Below are 21,402 nucleotides of genomic sequence, written 5' to 3' on the forward strand. Positions count from 1 at the left end.
TGTATCTCCTTGGAAATTCAGATGCGGGTGATGAATCCTGCAAAGTCGTCGACGATGTGGGAGCACATCAACAAGCTGCAAGCTGGTTCTTTAGGTATGGAAAGATATATCTTTAGAGGATATGGCCATCACGTTGTTGTCTCATTTGCCCTCTCAGTACTCAGTATTTTACTCCTCTTTGATCACCAGTGGGCAGGCTCAGCACCATCACTTGGGAGGAGCTTGTGTCAATGGTCTTGGACCAGGAAGAGCGTTTTACGAACCCTCCACAGGGTGTAGGTTCTGAGGCCTTGACTGGCCAGCGGTTGAAAGGCCGTAACAACAACAATAAAGACAAAGGGAAGTCTTCTGAGAAGAAGCCTGATTTAGATTGTGAGAAACTGAAGGCTGAGCGGACCTGTAACGATTGTGGTGAGAAAGGCCACTATTGGAGGAAGTGTCCCAAGCGGAATACCGGAAAGAGTGCTGATTCTTTAGCATCAGCTGCTAAGGTTTCAGTCTTTGTGCACTTGGAGATTCTGGACACAGATGCTTCATCTTCTTTGAGCAAGGAGGCAGTTGGCTTCACCGCCAAGGATACTCGAGAGTGGATTCTTGATAGTGGTGCTTCCAGGCACATTACTCCTTCCTGTGAGTTCTTACAGGATCTTAAACGGCAGTCAGGTCGCATTTTCATTGGCGACAATTCCACTATACCGATTCATAGTGAGGGTAGGATGGAGATCATTCCCGATGGCAGAGGGGGGAAGCATTCCTCTCTTGTTCTTTACGTCCCCGCACTTGGTTTTTATCTATTGTCAGTGCATGAGGTTTGCAAGACTGGCTTCCGGGTGGAGAGTTTGAGGAGCATTCTGTTGCTCTACGGGACAGAGAAACAGGCCAGATTGTATGGGAAGGCGGAGTGGAGAACGGTATCTACAAACTCTCAGCATTCTCCTCTCTTATAGGCACTCAAATTGGTGAGTTGTGGCATTTTTGGTTTGGCCACTTGAATGTGGATGCGCTGCGGCGGGCTTTCCGGGACCAGATGGTGGTTGGCTTGCTAGATGTTGGCAGTAGGCAGGGACGCTATAGTTCTTGCATTCGTGGTAAGCAGCACAGGGAATCTTTTCCGAAGCAAGCTTCCAGGCAGGCTTCGAAACCCTTGGAGTTGGTACACATTGGCTTGTGTGGACCTATGTAGACCCCATCCTTGGGAGGTTCTTTGTATTTCATGTTGCTTCTTGATGATTGTAGCATATTCACATGGGTTTATTTCCTTTCCCATAAGGACCAAGCTTTTGCTTGATTCAAGGAGTGGCATGTGATGGTGGAGAAAGAGTCTGGATTGCAGATAAAGACACTTCGGGCTGACAAAGGAGGAGAGTTTTCTTCCAATGCTGTAAGATTCCTCTCCCAACCCCTTTTTGATGTCTAGTATATTCCCCTGTAATCAATTCCTTTTCTGACATATAAGAAATCTTGTTTGTGACTGTTTTAACCTAGAGAGAGAAAATATTCTAGAGAGAGAATATTCAGATTTTGAATATTTCAGGATAGAAAAATATCTCTTATAATTCAGATGAGTTCCCCTGAAACAAAAATTTAAAAAGAATTTTCCAATGTGCAATTGGAATTAATTGGAAAGAGGTATAAAGAACCTTAGCCTAAGAGTCTAGATTTTCATAAATCTTTAGACTATGGTCCAATTAAGGTTCCTATGGGCCAATAGCATCAATCCATGTGTAGGGAGGAGATAAATCCAAATTGTAAAAAGAAAATACCCAAAAATGAGTAAATGCTCACATGAGGTGAAGAGTTGAAAATGTACAAGGTTTATTAGTAAAAAACTATGAGCAATATTAAAATGATTCCATTATGACTCATATGTAAGGAAGGAGAGTTCTTTAAAGGAGGTGCACATTTCACATAAGATGAAGAGTTGAAAATGTACAAGGTTTATTAGTAAATAAACACATATGTAAGGAAGGGGAGTTCTTTAAAGGAGGTGCATATTTCACATAAGATGAAGAGTTGAAAATGTACAAGGTTTATTAGTAAATAAACACATATGTAAGGAAGGGGAGTTCTTTAAAGGAGGTGCATATTTCACATAAGATGAAGAGTTGAAAATGTACAAGGTTTATTAGTAAAAAAACTATGACACATATGTAAGGAAGAGGAGTTCTTTAAAGGAGGTGCATATTTCACATAAGATGAAGAGTTGAAAATGTACAAGGTTTATTAGTAAAAAACTATGAGCAATAAAATTTTGACACATATGTAAGGAAGGGGAATTCTTTAAAGGAGGTACATATTTCACATGCTTGAATGAGTTTTAAACTCAAAAATAATGTGATATTTTTATCTCTCATCTCTCTTGAACCAAACCAAATCAAAATGGAACCAAACCAAATCAAAAAGTAACCAAACTAGGTCCAAATCTAGTCCAAATTCAACCAAACTGACTTGGAAAATTCTAGAATCAGTTTGTTTGGTTAGGAGCTCAAATTTTCCTATAAATAGAAGCCTCCCCTTGTTGAAAAAAATATAATGTCTTATGCATTGTTACTCTACTCCACCTAAGCCAAAATATAGTCTCTTATGCTTTGTTACTCTACTCCACCTAAGCTAAAATATATAGTGTCTTATGCCTTGTTACTCTACTCCACCTAAGCCAAATTAGATAGAGTCTTATGCCTTGTTACTCTACTCCACCTAATGCCAAATTAGATAGTGTCTTATGCTTTGTTACTCTACTCCATCTAAGCCAAAATATATAGTGTCTTATGCTATGTTACTCCACCTAAGCCAAGAACTGTGAATTCTTTAATAATTCACTAGTTTTTGACACTTCTCTCTTTCTTCAATCCCCATTGGTGGCTCCATCAACATACTAAACCAATTGATTGGTTGGGGGCCTCTACCGTGAATAAAGAATCAAGCAAATCATAAGGTAAGTATATTGAATTTCGATCTTTTCTATGATTTCTCAATGATTCTCTCTTCTCAACCCCTCTCAAGCTTGAGAAGTTTAATTGGTATGGTTTTTTAAATGCTATTGAAGTTAATTGGTGAATAGTAGTGAAGAGTTACATAATTTAATAAATGCTATAGAAGTTAAATTCCATTTATGTTTAAATTCTAATGGTTTTTATGTAATTTCTCTCTCTCACTCAAGAAATGGTCATACTCATGAACCATTCTCAATCCAAATGAAGCTTTTCATAAAGCCTTTCCTTAATCCAAGATTAAGCTATGCTTGAGGCCAAATTAATGGCTTTTTGCCATGCTTTTAGTTTATGCACATTGATGATTCAATCCATTATGGATTGATGACCCAATTAGAGACCATTCTAATTGTTTTCTTAATGATCCAATTAGAGACCATTATGGATTGATGATCCAATTAGAGACCATTATGGATTGATGATCCAATTAGAGACCATTCTAATTATTTCTTTAATAATGAGCTTTATCCCTTAGAAAAAAAAAATTGAGATTTATCAGTCATAGTAGCGGAGCTATGGCAAAATTTTTATAGAAATCACGCATAAAATAAATTCATTCAAAGCATAAAAAGAGGACTTCCTACCATATCCTAGGAACTATCATCCTAGATTAATTAAAAGAATATTATTATGCATGGAGATATGGATGTTTGCATGTAGATGTAGATGTAGATGTGGAGGTGGGTGGATGCATGTAGATGTAGATGTATAGGTGTAGGTGAGAATGGAGATGTGGATGTATACATGTAGATGTAGATGTATAGATGTAGATGTGAATAGAGATGTGAATGTATACATGTAGATGTAGATGTATAGATGTAGATGTGGATGTGGAGGTGGGTGGATGCATGAAGATGTAGATGTATAGATGTAGATGAGAATGGAGATGTGGATGTATATATGTAGATGTAGATGTATAGATGTAGATGTGAATAGAGATATGGATGTATACATGTAGATGTAGATGTATAGATGTAGATGGGAATGGAGATGTGGATGTATACGTAGATGTAGATGTATAGATGTAGATGTGAATGGAGATGTGGATGTATGCATGTAGATGTAGGTGTATAGACGTAGATGTGGATGTAGAGGTGGATGTATGCATGTAGATGTAGATGTATAGATGTGGATGTGAATGTGGAGTGGATGTATGCATGTAGATGTAGATGTATGGAGGTGAATGTGAATGTGGATGTGGATGTATGCATAGGGATGTAGATGTATGCATGTAGATGTGAATGCACGCATATAGTTGTGGATGTATGGATGTGAATATACGATTGTGATGTGAGGGAATCTGAAGTGATGAGATGAAATGAGGTGATGGGATGAGTATACATATAAATGGAATATGGAATAAGTAATGTAGATTGAGGAGGGATAATGTGGAAAAATGAAAGTTAAAATAGAAATTGTATTGTAAACTGTTTGTAAATGCTGTTTGTAAATGCTGTTTGTAAATGATTGTTTTATGTCAAGAATGCTGGGGGGAGCATTTTGACCGTCTTGTGATTAAGGTCGTGATGAGAAAGTTGCAACTGCTGACGGGGAGTCAATGAAGGACGTCTCGCGTAGCAAGGTCGGCCGAGGTCTTGACCAGCCTCGGTGCGATTAAAATGGTGAGCTTCCGGTACGGTGGATGAGGGGCCAAGGAAGCGGCCTATGCGTGAAGCGCTAGGTTACCTGCGAAGGATCCTAGAGGGTGCTGACCATACGGTGCTCGGGCTCTGGGTTGCCTAGGATACCCACGCGTGCGTCGAGGAAGATATTGGAACAGAGTTGGAGTTGTTTTCTGAAATTGAGCATGGATCTGGTTGATTGACCTTGCTGGTCTTCAATGGATGAGTCCATGGCTCCTTATATGGATCTGTTGGTTGATCTTGCTGATCTTCAACGAGAGTCCATCATGTTAAGTGATTATATTGCCAAGTATTATGGGCTAGGAACTATCGAAACGGCTCCTGAGCGTTCTAGTTGCCAATGATGCCATAGATACTCTGATGAAGGAATGATGGAAAATTAAGAATCAATTGGATAAATTGGAAGATGGTGATCAATGATACTATGGTTTTATTAAAGGATTGTTTTAAACTGGTTGAATTTGGTTGAAAAAAAGGCAATTTCATATTGGGTGTGTGAGTGGTGTGACTAGTTTTATTTTGCATGAACATCCGGCTAGGGGGCCTTGGAACTCTTTTCCTTGGTACCCGGGACAAAACCTAACCAAATTTTTTAATTGGATCCCATCACTACAGTGGTTGGGCGGTTGGCTAACCCATGGGATCGGATGGGGTTAGGCTGGACTGATGGATCCGTAAATCGAGACTCAAACTTTTGTTTTTACGATAGAAAAAAAAAAATCCCGGACAGAAACTGTTCTATGGATAGGAATCAACGGCTGTGCCTCTTGAATGGGGAAAAAAGCGTTGATCTCAATGATCCAAGTGCAAGTTTTTTCCTTGAACTGACTAAGTATCTTATAGATGTAATCGGATCATCTCGATCAGAAATGATCTTGGCTACGTTAGAGTAAAAAGTTATCCTGGTGGAATCGCCCGTGCTTTCCGGTAAAGGAAGTTTTTCCGGGTTCGGTTTTGGAACAACCGACGGATTAGTCTCTTATCCGGATATCCGTGGGCGAGGCCCCGAGTGTGGGACCCCTGTCCCGCGCGAGAAGCGCTACTTCCGCTGCCAATACCCCGAATCCGTTGCTCGGTGGGAACAGGGATCTTACAGTGGGTATCAGAGCCTTTGGTTAATAAAGATCACCTGAGAAGACAAATATGTCAAAAATTTATCAAGAAACACAAAAAGGTTATAATTGTGTGATATAACTCATACAATTTGATATTCAAACTGAAATTCATAATTTGGTAATTGGTTCTTCAGATGGAAGTACCGCAATTATATAGAAACCCTGACTTGCTTGAGGCCTAGACATGATAGTATTTACCTTATAATTCCAAGGGCCGTGACTACCCGTATATACCGAGAGTATACTGCAGCTCTTTACTGACAGTATATACGAGTAAATCTAAGACTTGAAATTATAAGCGTTAATGCTATCCAGATGATGATTTCGAATGTGATTGATATGATTTTTAATTCTGTTTGAGAATGGATGAATTGATTTGGATTCTGATTGAAAATGCTGATTGAAAAATGTTGATTTTTAAAAATTAGTTGAAATATAATGAAACCACAATGAGGGGGAATGGGACGAGTCCCTGTGATGATATTCATAACTAGAATGATGATAACGAATTCAGCAAATCACTATGAGATTAGTGGGTTGTGCTGTCAGATTGCTACTGTTAATACTTGACCGGTAGATCAAGTTAAGGGATGTCAAATTGAGAACTTACTTGACTGAAATTTCCGTGTGGAGGAATGTTCCGAAGGAAACTTTTCGGTCTAATGGACCATTATCATGTTAAAGATATGAATGATATAATCTGAATGAATTGTTATTTAATGATGAGTTCTATATAAGGGATATTTATCCCAGTGTTCTGTTGGGTTGACCAGAATATAAGCAACCCCAGAATAAAAATTGGATCTTAAGAATAAGAGCTGTCCTCTACCTTGCGAGATGAGGACATCTCGCACTTTTTAAGTGGGGTAGGATGTAAGATTCCTCCCCAGCCTTCGAGGTATATAGGAGTAAGAATCTCCCTTTCGGATCTTATAATTATTCCCTCTCTAAAATAAAAGAAAGTTTCTGTTTAAAAAAGGAATACCCTTTTCCTAAAATACTTCTCAGGAGTCACGCCTATTTTAAGGATTTAGAACAATGAGTTTAGAAGTGAGAATCGGTGTTTTGGATACCAAGGTTTTGGTTTTCATTCGAGTATGGCCCAAAAGAAGTTCTTTATCTCTTAGGGAGTATAAGAAGTTATCCCCCAGATATTGTGATCCTTATATTTGAATTCAATGAAAGTAGGTGACTTAGCCTACAAGTTTCTTTTATCTCCTCATCTCAAAATTCTTAATGCCTTCTATAGAGAAATGTGTCAAACGTAAATCATGGAAAGACGGTAAAACTTCAGTGGCAAGTTACCGTTGGCTTCTAGGTTACGCTAGCTCCTTCCTTTATATAAGTCGTAACTTTTACTTGTCGCTCACAGTAATCTTACTCCCATCAATCTCCTTTCTTTCTTAATCTCCTTCATGGCGGCTTGGCAACAGGAATTAGTTTTATCCCTGATGATTTCTCACCTTCAAGACGCAAGAGAGTCTGTGAAGAAAGACTTTATAGAACAGTATGAGCGCTCACTTTTTCCTCACCTAGGAACTTCTGTAGCGCAGACCAAATGGCGGACCTATCAAAACATAACTAGGGTAACACCTTGGGGTCAGCAACACTTTCGTAACAATGTCCGCTTGGCCATGGTTATTGAAGCTTTGGGTTTGGGTCCCCGATACTACTGTGTCATGAGATCAAGGCATCTTGGGTTTTCTGAGCGGGTCTTTTTACTGGCATGTTTTCTTCCTCGTGAGAAGATATGCCTTTACCCCGTTTTTGGCTTGCCTCTCAGAGGTCCTTTTGTTAGATCACCTCATACCACTGAGATAGGTGCGGCAATAACCAGTAGAATCATTCCCATAGATGAGTTACCCTATACTTGTGCAGCTTGTGAGGACTGCTTTTGTGACCATATGATGGATGGGCTTATGGAAGTGTAAAGAGTTCTTCTATCTTTACTGTATAAGTCCCGTGAATGAGTAAAGTTTAAATCTTGTTCTTATTTTGAATCTTGCTCTCTTTAAGACTTTTCTTGGTGGTTAATCTTGATTAAAAATTTTCTCTAAGTCTCATATTCGTGCATCTTGCGAAATTATCCCAAGTTGCGAGATGAGGACATCTCGCGTTTTTTAAGTGGGGTAGAATGTAAGATTCCTCTCCCAACCCCTTTTTGATGTCTAGTATATTCCCCTGTAATCAATTCCTTTTCTGACATATAAGAAATCTTGTTTGTGACTGTTTTAACCTAGAGAGAGAAAATATTCTAGAGAGAGAATATTCAGATTTTGAATATTTCAGGATAGAAAAATATCTCTTATAATTCAGATGAGTTCCCCTGAAACAAAAATTTAAAAAGAATTTTCCAATGTGCAATTGGAATTAATTGGAAAGAGGTATAAAGAACCTTAGCCTAAGAGTCTAGATTTTCATAAATCTTTAGACTATGGTCCAATTAAGGTTCCTATGGGCCAATAGCATCAATCCATGTGTAGGGAGGAGATAAATCCAAATTGTAAAAAGAAAATACCCAAAAATGAGTAAATGCTCACATGAGGTGAAGAGTTGAAAATGTACAAGGTTTATTAGTAAAAAACTATGAGCAATATTAAAATGATTCCATTATGACTCATATGTAAGGAAGGAGAGTTCTTTAAAGGAGGTGCACATTTCACATAAGATGAAGAGTTGAAAATGTACAAGGTTTATTAGTAAATAAACACATATGTAAGGAAGGGGAGTTCTTTAAAGGAGGTGCATATTTCACATAAGATGAAGAGTTGAAAATGTACAAGGTTTATTAGTAAATAAACACATATGTAAGGAAGGGGAGTTCTTTAAAGGAGGTGCATATTTCACATAAGATGAAGAGTTGAAAATGTACAAGGTTTATTAGTAAAAAAACTATGACACATATGTAAGGAAGAGGAGTTCTTTAAAGGAGGTGCATATTTCACATAAGATGAAGAGTTGAAAATGTACAAGGTTTATTAGTAAAAAACTATGAGCAATAAAATTTTGACACATATGTAAGGAAGGGGAATTCTTTAAAGGAGGTACATATTTCACATGCTTGAATGAGTTTTAAACTCAAAAATAATGTGATATTTTTATCTCTCATCTCTCTTGAACCAAACCAAATCAAAATGGAACCAAACCAAATCAAAAAGTAACCAAACTAGGTCCAAATCTAGTCCAAATTCAACCAAACTGACTTGGAAAATTCTAGAATCAGTTTGTTTGGTTAGGAGCTCAAATTTTCCTATAAATAGAAGCCTCCCCTTGTTGAAAAAAATATAATGTCTTATGCATTGTTACTCTACTCCACCTAAGCCAAAATATAGTCTCTTATGCTTTGTTACTCTACTCCACCTAAGCTAAAATATATAGTGTCTTATGCCTTGTTACTCTACTCCACCTAAGCCAAATTAGATAGAGTCTTATGCCTTGTTACTCTACTCCACCTAATGCCAAATTAGATAGTGTCTTATGCTTTGTTACTCTACTCCATCTAAGCCAAAATATATAGTGTCTTATGCTATGTTACTCCACCTAAGCCAAGAACTGTGAATTCTTTAATAATTCACTAGTTTTTGACACTTCTCTCTTTCTTCAATCCCCATTGGTGGCTCCATCAACATACTAAACCAATTGATTGGTTGGGGGCCTCTACCGTGAATAAAGAATCAAGCAAATCATAAGGTAAGTATATTGAATTTCGATCTTTTCTATGATTTCTCAATGATTCTCTCTTCTCAATCCCTCTCAAGCTTGAGAAGTTTAATTGGTATGGTTTTTTAAATGCTATTGAAGTTAATTGGTGAATAGTAGTGAAGAGTTACATAATTTAATAAATGCTATAGAAGTTAAATTCCATTTATGTTTAAATTCTAATGGTTTTTATGTAATTTCTCTCTCTCACTCAAGAAATGGTCATACTCATGAACCATTCTCAATCCAAATGAAGCTTTTCATAAAGCCTTTCCTTAATCCAAGATTAAGCTATGCTTGAGGCCAAATTAATGGCTTTTTGCCATGCTTTTAGTTTATGCACATTGATGATTCAATCCATTATGGATTGATGACCCAATTAGAGACCATTCTAATTGTTTTCTTAATGATCCAATTAGAGACCATTATGGATTGATGATCCAATTAGAGACCATTATGGATTGATGATCCAATTAGAGACCATTCTAATTATTTCTTTAATAATGAGCTTTATCCCTTAGAAAAAAAAAATTGAGATTTATCAGTCATAGTAGCGGAGCTATGGCAAAATTTTTATAGAAATCACGCATAAAATAAATTCATTCAAAGCATAAAAAGAGGACTTCCTACCATATCCTAGGAACTATCATCCTAGATTAATTAAAAGAATATTATTATGCATGGAGATATGGATGTTTGCATGTAGATGTAGATGTAGATGTGGAGGTGGGTGGATGCATGTAGATGTAGATGTATAGGTGTAGGTGAGAATGGAGATGTGGATGTATACATGTAGATGTAGATGTATAGATGTAGATGTGAATAGAGATGTGAATGTATACATGTAGATGTAGATGTATAGATGTAGATGTGGATGTGGAGGTGGGTGGATGCATGAAGATGTAGATGTATAGATGTAGATGAGAATGGAGATGTGGATGTATATATGTAGATGTAGATGTATAGATGTAGATGTGAATAGAGATATGGATGTATACATGTAGATGTAGATGTATAGATGTAGATGGGAATGGAGATGTGGATGTATACGTAGATGTAGATGTATAGATGTAGATGTGAATGGAGATGTGGATGTATGCATGTAGATGTAGGTGTATAGACGTAGATGTGGATGTAGAGGTGGATGTATGCATGTAGATGTAGATGTATAGATGTGGATGTGAATGTGGAGTGGATGTATGCATGTAGATGTAGATGTATGGAGGTGAATGTGAATGTGGATGTGGATGTATGCATAGGGATGTAGATGTATGCATGTAGATGTGAATGCACGCATATAGTTGTGGATGTATGGATGTGAATATACGATTGTGATGTGAGGGAATCTGAAGTGATGAGATGAAATGAGGTGATGGGATGAGTATACATATAAATGGAATATGGAATAAGTAATGTAGATTGAGGAGGGATAATGTGGAAAAATGAAAGTTAAAATAGAAATTGTATTGTAAACTGTTTGTAAATGCTGTTTGTAAATGCTGTTTGTAAATGATTGTTTTATGTCAAGAATGCTGGGGGGAGCATTTTGACCGTCTTGTGATTAAGGTCGTGATGAGAAAGTTGCAACTGCTGACGGGGAGTCAATGAAGGACGTCTCGCGTAGCAAGGTCGGCCGAGGTCTTGACCAGCCTCGGTGCGATTAAAATGGTGAGCTTCCGGTACGGTGGATGAGGGGCCAAGGAAGCGGCCTATGCGTGAAGCGCTAGGTTACCTGCGAAGGATCCTAGAGGGTGCTGACCATACGGTGCTCGGGCTCTGGGTTGCCTAGGATACCCACGCGTGCGTCGAGGAAGATATTGGAACAGAGTTGGAGTTGTTTTCTGAAATTGAGCATGGATCTGGTTGATTGACCTTGCTGGTCTTCAATGGATGAGTCCATGGCTCCTTATATGGATCTGTTGGTTGATCTTGCTGATCTTCAACGAGAGTCCATCATGTTAAGTGATTATATTGCCAAGTATTATGGGCTAGGAACTATCGAAACGGCTCCTGAGCGTTCTAGTTGCCAATGATGCCATAGATACTCTGATGAAGGAATGATGGAAAATTAAGAATCAATTGGATAAATTGGAAGATGGTGATCAATGATACTATGGTTTTATTAAAGGATTGTTTTAAACTGGTTGAATTTGGTTGGAAAAAAGGCAATTTCATATTGGGTGTGTGAGTGGTGTGACTAGTTTTATTTTGCATGAACATCCGGCTAGGGGGCCTTGGAACTCTTTTCCTTGGTACCCGGGACAAAACCTAACCAAATTTTTTAATTGGATCCCATCACTACAGTGGTTGGGCGGTTGGCTAACCCATGGGATCGGATGGGGTTAGGCTGGACTGATGGATCCGTAAATCGAGACTCAAACTTTTGTTTTTACGATAGAAAAAAAAAAATCCCGGACAGAAACTGTTCTATGGATAGGAATCAACGGCTGTGCCTCTTGAATGGGGAAAAAAGCGTTGATCTCAATGATCCAAGTGCAAGTTTTTTCCTTGAACTGACTAAGTATCTTATAGATGTAATCGGATCATCTCGATCAGAAATGATCTTGGCTACGTTAGAGTAAAAAGTTATCCTGGTGGAATCGCCCGTGCTTTCCGGTAAAGGAAGTTTTTCCGGGTTCGGTTTTGGAACAACCGACGGATTAGTCTCTTATCCGGATATCCGTGGGCGAGGCCCCGAGTGTGGGACCCCTGTCCCGCGCGAGAAGCGCTACTTCCGCTGCCAATACCCCGAATCCGTTGCTCGGTGGGAACAGGGATCTTACAAATGCGGTTTTGTGCGGAACGTGGGAGCTGGCCAATACATGTTCGCCTTTAGAGAATGGAGTAGTTGAGCGTAAGAACCGGATTGTGGTGGAGATGGAGGACAATGTTGGAGCATTGTGATCTTCCTCGTTCACTTTGGCGAGAGGTTGTGGCTACGACTGTCCATATTCTCAACCGATCTCCGACGACTTTAGTACCAAAGATGACTCCCTTTGAGGCTTATTTTGGCAAGAAACCAGACGTCTCTCATTTCCGTGTGTTTGGCAGTGATGCCTATGTTCACATTCCAAAGAAACAGAGGGGGGAGCTTGACTCGAAGTCCCAGAATCTTGTCTTTGTGGGATATAACTCTCTTTCAAAAGAATACAGGTTGTATGACCCGGAGCGGATGACCCGAAGCGGAACGAGGTTGTTGTCAACAGAGATGTTGTTTTTGATGAGCATGTTCCAGCTTCCACTGTTGATGAGCTACCACTTCATGGAGACCTAGATGAGTCTGATGATGATTCCCAGTTGATTGTTCCAGCTGGACAGCCTCAGTCAGTTGAGGAGGTTGAACCCGCGGCTGGAGATGAGCCCCCGCAGCAACAGCAAGCTCCGCGTTGTGTTCGAGTACCCATGTGGTTGTTAGACACCCTTCGTGAGTCAGGTGTCACGGAACTTCCATCCGAGTGGGATCACAGAGGACGGACCTCAAAGATCGCATAGAGTTCGTGACAAAAGTCATTCAACGAACCGTTTTGACGGCCTCAGAACCAACGCCCAAGTTTTATTCTTCTGTATGGCATCCAGTTTCACTTGCATGGCTTTCCTCCAAGTATCTTGTGAAAGGGCTACCTTTACGGAAGTGGGCTCTTTGGCCTGCATGATATGAGACATCAAAGCATAGTTTACTTGTAAGAGCTCCATTGGTGTCAAGTAGGTCTTGAAGACTAAGTATAGGTCCAATGGGTCGGTGGACAAACACAAAGCTAGACTTGTGGCTAAGGGTTATGCTCAACGGCTTGGCATCGACATGAGGATACCTTTGCACTGACAGTGAGGATGACCACGATTCCGACCATTCTTACCCTTGCCTCTTCTCAGCGGTGGCCCGTATATCAAATGGATGTGAAATCCGCGTTCCTTAATGGTGACTTGAGGAGGAGGTGTATGTTGAGCAGCCTCCAGGCTTTGAGGTTCTAGGATCAAAGGGAATGGTTTACAGGTTGTGGAAGGCCTTGTATGGTCTTAAGCAGGCTCCTAGGGCTTGGAATCAGAAGACTGATTCCTTCTTTCTACGGACTGGATTTCAGAGATCAGTTGCAAACCCTAAGTTGTATCTCTTTCGGGAACGCGGCTTGGTCGCGTCGATCATCCTTTATGTGGATGAGCTCATTCTCACTGGTGGTCATGTGGAGCACACTGCAGTGACGAAGGCTGCCTTGTCAAAGGAGTTTGAGATGACCGACTTAGGCTTACTCCACTTCTTCTTGGGATTGGAGATTTGGCAAACCTAGAGGGGGTTCTTTGTCTCTCAGTAGCGGTATGTTCATGAGTTGCTTGAGGCCTTTGGGATGGAGAACTGCAAGCCTATCATGTCACCGATGGACCCGAACATGAAGCTTACGATGAACGATCCTTGTGAGCCACTTGATACCTCTTTGTATCGGAAGCTGGTTGGTTCATTGATCTGGTTGCTGAACACTAGATTGGACTTGAGCTTTCCTGTGGGCTGTTGAGCTTGTTCATGCAGACGCCTTTGAAATCTCATTGGGACGCAGGATTGCGGATCTTGCGGTATCTCCGGGGTACAAAGGATCTTGGACTCTTCTACGACACTCTGAGGGGAAACGAAGGACCGAGTCCGATTCCAAGGTTGGAGTGACTCAGATTGGGGAGGAGATCCAGACATAAGGAGATCTACATCAGGCTACAGTTTTACCCTCGGCTCAGGAGGCGAGGTAGTGGTTGCGGAGGTTGCTTGGCGAGATTGGGTTTCCATAGGAGCCCACGGTCATCCAATGTGATGACCAGAGTTGTATCGCTATTGCTTGGAACCCGGTCTTCCATGCCCGGACCAAGCACATAGAGATACAATATCACTTTGTTCGTGAGAAGATTTTGGTTGGTGACATCTTACTTCTTTATTGTTCGACGGAGGACAATGAGACGGACCTCTTCACGAAGTCTCTACCTCAGGCTATGCTCCGGCGGCACTCCAGCTCACTGGGGTTGGTTGCACATCTAGGAGCTGAGAGGGGGTGTTAGCAGTCATCTCCTGTCTGTACATTACACCATGGCCTTTGTTGTGGGTGTGCCTGCCCAGTTTTGGTGTTTCCCCATTTTTCCTCACTTCCATGTATTTTTTCCCATTTTTTTGGGTGTGGGAGGGCTGTCGGTTGTCTCCTTTTGTTGGCCGACTATTGGTCTGCTACCCGACTTGTCCTGTGCAGCACTGGCCGATTGATGTATACCTAGCCGACTTGTTTTGTGCTGGTCGTGGGCTACTGCTGCCTGCTGGTCGTGAGCATATGTGCTGCTGTCGGCCTGTTTTGGACTGGCCGACCAGCAGCCTGGAGGCATATAAAATGGCCCCTTGCTCCCCACACTTTCCATTGTAGATTCTAGGATTTTCTTGTGTATATAGTAGAGTTACACAGCTTCTCTCTATCTCTCTCCATGCATATAGCTTGGCATTCTCCTAGTAGTAGAGCTCCATCCCCTCCCCCACTCATTGTACTTATTGCACACCCAGATTTAGCTTTTTAGTTCAGTACTTTTTCATTTTGTTGGGATGACAGAGGATACCCCATACAGGTACACCGATTTGTCTCATAGGCCGAGTTCGGTCTTTTGGAAGACGTTAATAAAATCTTTCTTTCTTTCTTTCTTTCTCTCTCTCTCTTCGTTGTTCACTGTTCGTGCTGCTGCTTGCTTCTTGCCCACCCTCCTGACCCTCCCCTCTCACCCACCCTTTCTCCCTCGCCCTCCCCTCTTGCCCACCCTTTCGCCCTTCGCTGCCCCCCCCCCCCCCCCCCCCCTTCCCTTTGCCCCTAGTCGCTAGCCCTCTCTCCTCTCTCACACAAGCACTCCTGCCTCGCTTGCTGTGCCCAACCCACCCCGCCATCTCTCTCTCTCTCTCTCTCTCTCTCTCTTGGAGCAGCCAATGTTGAGGAAGTAACAACATGGATGAAGAGGAGATTGCCGCCGAACTCGAAGGAGCCGCTGATGCTGCATTTCATACACCGGTAAAGTCCCCTTCTGTTAAGAAGTTTTATGTGAGAAAAGGTAAGGAATGGACACTCTCCGCGGGGTCAAAGCGACTGGGGAAGACATCCAAGAGAATTGATGAAGCAACGTATGATGAGATACACAAATTGGTTAGGATAGAGATACGCCTCCTGCGTGAGGAAGTTAAGCAAGAAATGCAGCAAGAAACACATGTGTGTTTGTCTGAAACGTATGCAGACATGTATGCAAAGATGGAGGGCGAGATGCAAGCCCAAGTACGGGCAGAACTGCAGGTTGTACAAACTCTCATGCAGGCTGAAATCAGAAAAGAATTGCAAGAGGAAATGCATGCAATGATTGCAGAGAAAGACAGTATGATCTTGGAATTAAGGGCAGAGCTGAATGCATGCAAGGAAAAGTTAGACCATCAAAATGAGGGACAAGGCATGGCTGCAGCACCTCAAATGCAAGAGGAAATAAAAGAACTAAAAATACAGATGGAGAAGGAGATCAAAACCTTCGCCGAGGTTGCACAACGCACCAAGGCGGAGGTGGAAGAAAATGCTAAGTGGATTGATGTGGTAAAAAAGCACAAGGGAATACTTGACAGTAAAGTGGAGGTGATAAATGCAACAATCGAAGAAGAGGCTAAACGGCAAGCTAGAGCCCTACATGTATGGGTTACAGGGTGGGGGGAGAAAGGTACTCCTCAAGAAGATGCTAAGACACCGAGTCATAGTCACAGGGGACGGAGGGGACGGACCCTTGGAATGGGGGGACGCCGTCCCAGGAACACTGTGGGACGGGGACGGACAGACGTCCCCCGCTGGGCGTCCCTCACAAGGGATGGCATTCCGGGGACGGATCCAGGAGGGGACGGTTGTGGGGGACGGCTGCATGGGAACGCCTGCGGGTTACTGTTTGGGCAATGGTCACATTTTTGACCTTTTTTTTTTGGCCGTTTGGGAGGGGCTTTTCATAGGCCTTTAGCCTTGGCCCATAGGCCTTGAGCCTTTGAGGCTTTGGGCCTTGGCCTCTCTCTTGCATCCCTCCCTATAAGAAAACACACACACACTCCCTCTCACACTTCAAGCTTTAGCTTCACACACACACACCCCCCCACCCATCCTCACACTCAAGTTCTCCCTCAACTTTCAAGGCTCAAGCCTCACTCACTCACACTCTCTCTCTCTCTCTCAAGCTATCAAGTGACAAGGAGGCATCCATCATCCATGATATATAGAGATGGAGTGCGGCCTTTGGGACCTTGAAGTTATCGGTGTGGAACTGCAATGGAGCCCTACGAGTAGATGCAGGGTACTTCGAGGACACTTTCAAAGGCTAGGATATGGCCATGTATACAGAGACACACCAATGTGCAGGGAGTAAATTACCAGAGGTTCCTTGGTATAGATGGGAATTAGTATGTCAACCCCAACCACGCATAGGAGGGGGGCACTAGAGGAAGGGGGGGGGGGGTAGCAGTATTGTTAAGGGAGGACTTACGGGAGGTGTCATGTGCACAGTGGGTATCTACCGTGTGCTATACGCATGCAAGACTAGTTTCGAGGCTTGGGGAAGCTTGGAACTAGGCAGGCTGATTGACGAGCTGAGTTAGGGATATACTAACGGGCGGGCACCCAAGTATGGCCGGTCATCGGGCGTCCAACACTTGGCCGCCCGCCCGTCCATACTTGGGTGCCCGCCCGTTAGTATATCCCTAACTCAGCTCGTCAATCAGCCTGCCTAGTTCAAAGCTTCCCCAAGCCTCGAAACTAGTCTTGCATGCGTATAGCACACGGTAGATACCCACTGTGCACATGACAGGAGGCAGTAGGCAGTACATGTGATGCATAGAGGTGCAGACACACGCTACATGTGGATCAAAGTGAGCACAAATAGACCTCGGGACATTTACATTGCAGTATGCTACTTCCCACCGGCACATTCCAGATACACTACAGGAGAATCACCATATATGCCGCTGTATGAGGACATCATGAGATTTGCGAGCTTGGGAGATGTACTACTAATGGGGGACTTTAATGCACGTACATGCCGGGAACAATCAGCTCTCTATGCTATGGATGAGCCCGTGTACCGCGAGCTAGTTGCAGATGAGATAGGGATGCAGAGATCTGCCCTGGACACAGGAGAGGTGACATAATATGGGAGACACTTCCTAGCTTTGGGGAGTGCACATGGGCTAGTTATCTATAATGGCCTATCCCGTTGGCCAGGTTAAAATGCTCTCACATGCTGGAACAAAAAGGGAGGAGCTAGTACAGTGGATTACCTGATGGTCTCACCTACATTGATACATGATATACAGGATCTCTCCATTTCGGGCAGACCCATTGGGATAGCAGCAGACCATGCATATTTGACATTTTCTGTGACTTGTGGATATGTTAGGCACACCACCCTCTAGTCATACCAGATACCCAAGATATCACTTTACTTCGGAGGCCTCTAGGGTATATGGCAGTGCAGTATATGATGGTCTGTTCGCTCTTGCCCCAAGCAGTCCACTTGATGAGCTTACGAAAGAGTTGGCAGATGTATTACATGGTTTAGCAGCATATGTTTTCCCGTATACCCCCCCCTCTTTCTACCCCTCCTCGCCATATGGCCCCATAGAATGGTTGGTACGATGATGAATGTCGCGAGACTCGTGACCATTTGCAGCGGGAGATCACCCTTGGCATCCACACACATAGACAGGCCAGAATGCTCTTCAAACGCCTTGTGCAGAAGAAGAAGAAGCGGGATTACCTGGCCAAGCTTGAGATGGAGATATACCAACTATTTTTGGGGTAGGACAACAAGAGGGCGTGGAAGATGTTCCATGAGCGACAACCACCCACACCTATCACAGCACCTGAGGCATGGCATGAATATGCAAGAACTTTATATGAAGTCATCCCTCAGATCGAGAGCTGAGTAGATGGGCTGAGACACATGGACTCAGAGCACCTGGGCAGGCAGGTTTCAGATGAGGTTTCACGACTTTAGATCACATATTTACCCTCAGGGCTCTCATTGAGGAGGGACAAGCACGGGGGAAGAGGATATATTGCTGCTTTGTGGACTTCCACAAAGCCTTTGACACGGTGCCACGTGCCAGACTCTGAGGACATTGCATGACATTGGTGTTCCCGAGGAGATGCAGTGGGGCATTTATGCATTATATGAGGCGGTGATAGGCAGAGTACGGACTCTTTAAGGCATGTTGGATACAGTGACTAGCACCATTGGGGTGAAGCAGGGATGCCCACTGTCACCCACCCTTTTTGGACTTTACATTGATGAGATATCCGACTACATTGACAGGATGGGGGGACAGGGGGCAGTTTGGCAGGGGTTTGGATACCCATATTGCTATATGCCGATGACATGGTACTTATTGCAGACTCCCCTGAGGGTTTGCAATAGCATTTGGATGCTTTGCAGTCGTTTTGTGCAGATAGTGACCTCACAGTAAACCTTGGGAAGACTAAGATTATGGTCTGTGACTATATCTGACCATCAGTTCACTTTTAGAGGTGAATTAGTGGAGTACACCAGATCATATGTGTACCTAGGAGTCACATTCAGCGGACCACAGTTCTCTATAAGGCAGGCAACAGAGGCTAGATTGGCACGTGGATATGCAGCCCTAGGGGCACTAGAGAGACAATGTGCCTACATTCAGTTTCAGGAGTTGCGCACCAAACTTTGGTTGTTTGACACATTGGTCACACCTACACTCTTATATGGCTCACCCATATGGGGACCCAGCCTCTACCACACAGAGAGGGAGCCGCTTGTCGGCCAAGTCGGATCAGAGAGATGTCTATGATGGATGGCATGTACTAGAGAAACTACTGGTGACTATGATCGCACGCATGATTCGGAGCAAACCATCGGTACCTCATGAGATTGTCAGAGCAGAGATAGGAGCCGCACTAGTGGTTACCGAAGTCCTGTTCTAGTCAGTGACATTTTTGTAGAGGATATGGGAGCTCCCCAGACAGAGATACCCACACCTAGCACTTATCTCTTCCAGGCAGTTAGCAGTAGACGGCGATACACGATGTTGGTACACCCAGATGTGTACCTGGCTGAGATTACATGGCATGACGATTGATGCACTCCCTCCATTTGATTACAACCTGGACTGCCCCTTCGTGGACCTTAGTTGCTCTGAGTAGAATAGGGTGATCAGGATGGACATCGTGAGGCTAGATGCAGAAAGGACATGGTCCAGCCCCCCCTCCCACTAGGCACGAAGATGGCCCACTATCGGGACCATTTTCTACATCTCTCCCCAGATGGCTTTGTGACACGGTCTACATACATGGACACCCATCTCTCACATGGCATTCGCAGTGCCATTGGACAGATCCGCACTTCATCACATCAGCTGAGGGTAGAGACTGGCAGATACGAGGGGATGAAGCCAAAAGACCGCATTTGTCAGCTATGTCACCGGGAAGTGGAGTCAGAGGAGCACTACATATGCCGATGTACTGTGCACTATGAGATACGAGGAAGATACTGGTGTCTCTACCGAGAGGGTTTTGGACCATTACGACATGTGATGGAGTTTGAGGATCAGAGGTGTTTGGGGCTTTTCTTATTAGAGCTCAGATGCCATCGAGAGGCTCTCCTATGAGCCAGGACATCACACCAGGATCCACCCCGCCAGCGAGCCATGACAGATTTTTTCAGGGCCAGGACCACCCCGGCAGATACAACCAGGGCCTCCACTACCCCCTTGGAGAGCCAGACGTCCCATAGATGTCCTTCAGGAGGAGTCACCCTTGACAGAGCCATAGCACTATGTTGAGCGAGATGCCCACGCTTACCAGGACCTCGTCCACGGCAGCTTCATCACCGGTGGATTAGAGCCATCATCACCCGCCACAGGAGATGACTGCCCTGCCACTTTAGTTTATGTGGCGGGGGCGTCTCCTGTGGGAGGGATGTGCAGGCAGATCTGCAGGAGGGGGGAGAGCAGGTTATGCTACGCTGATAGATTGAGATCTTTTGTAACCTTCCAGTTATTATGTTAATATTGTCTTCTTATTGACTTGGTGTGCTAGCTATGCTTACATGGCCAAGCTTGATGGATAATAACTCATAAAAGTGGTGCAATTCTGTGAGCCCATGACTATGATCTCAACCCTCGTATCTTCATGATCATCCTGGGTGTTGTGCATTCTTGAATGCTCCTATGATTTGGTGGGTGTGTCGTGGTTGATCTTTGAAGATGATTGCCATGGTGGCAAATAATGATCCCAATAGAAAATTTATCTACTATTGTCTTTATAATATCAAATGTGGTTTTCAGTTTTAACGTGTATGGTTTGTCATTTGTTATCAGGGTTTGGAATTTGCCACCATTTGCAACTCAGTGACGTCCAAAAAGGCTGTGGTTTGAGTAATGCTGCTGCACTGCTTATCCAAATTTTGTGACATGGCAAGGTTTAGAGTGGATCATACATTAGGATCATCATCAATAATTTTTCATTTTCTCAAGGGTAAGCTACCAGTGATGCATGTGGTGTGATCAGCTCAGAACGTGGACTTCTCTTGTCATTGAAACCAATGCCAAGGCTTAAGTTGAGTTTTGAAAATAAATTGTCAGGTTTCAGGTAAAGAGTTAGTGGTGACTTCAATGATAATTGAGCACAACTTGAATAAGGCTGTTGATGTTTTTTTTGGGTTCAAGAAGCACAGTACTATAATTCTAGTCTCTTGTTTAGTCACTTGTTTTGTCACGTATACACTGTCCGGAAGTGAGCTCTGCACACAAGAGGCTCAGAGTAACTGCCGAAAGGGCAGCTTACGAGTCTTCAGAAGTCTTGTTGTATTCTTGATGGGGGTGGTGATTTTTGTGTTGGGAAGTATTTCTGTGTTTGCTTTGGTGGTCCTACATCTATAAGGGCCATTCCATGGGGACTGTGTTTACTA

The 21,402-nt window shown here is 42.9% G+C and overlaps 1 protein-coding gene across 1 annotated transcript in view; it reads left to right on the plus strand.

Annotated features, from left to right (window-relative positions):
* TIM (triosephosphate isomerase) overlaps nt 1–21,182 on the plus strand; it is a 75,881-nt gene extending 54,699 nt beyond the window's left edge. Inside the window, exon 10 of the mRNA XM_086814327.1 lies at nt 20,813–21,182. Within this exon, the coding sequence (XP_086670453.1) occupies nt 20,813–20,869 (57 nt within the window). The 3' untranslated portion in view covers nt 20,870–21,182. The remainder of the gene's footprint in view (nt 1–20,812) is intronic.
* The last annotated feature ends 220 nt before the right edge of the window (nt 21,183–21,402 follow it).

This window comes from Cibotium barometz, chromosome 20 (assembly GCF_041138505.1).
Source record: "Cibotium barometz isolate CiBa-2024 chromosome 20, ASM4113850v1, whole genome shotgun sequence".
In the NCBI taxonomy this organism is placed as follows: domain Eukaryota; kingdom Viridiplantae; phylum Streptophyta; class Polypodiopsida; order Cyatheales; family Cibotiaceae; genus Cibotium; species Cibotium barometz.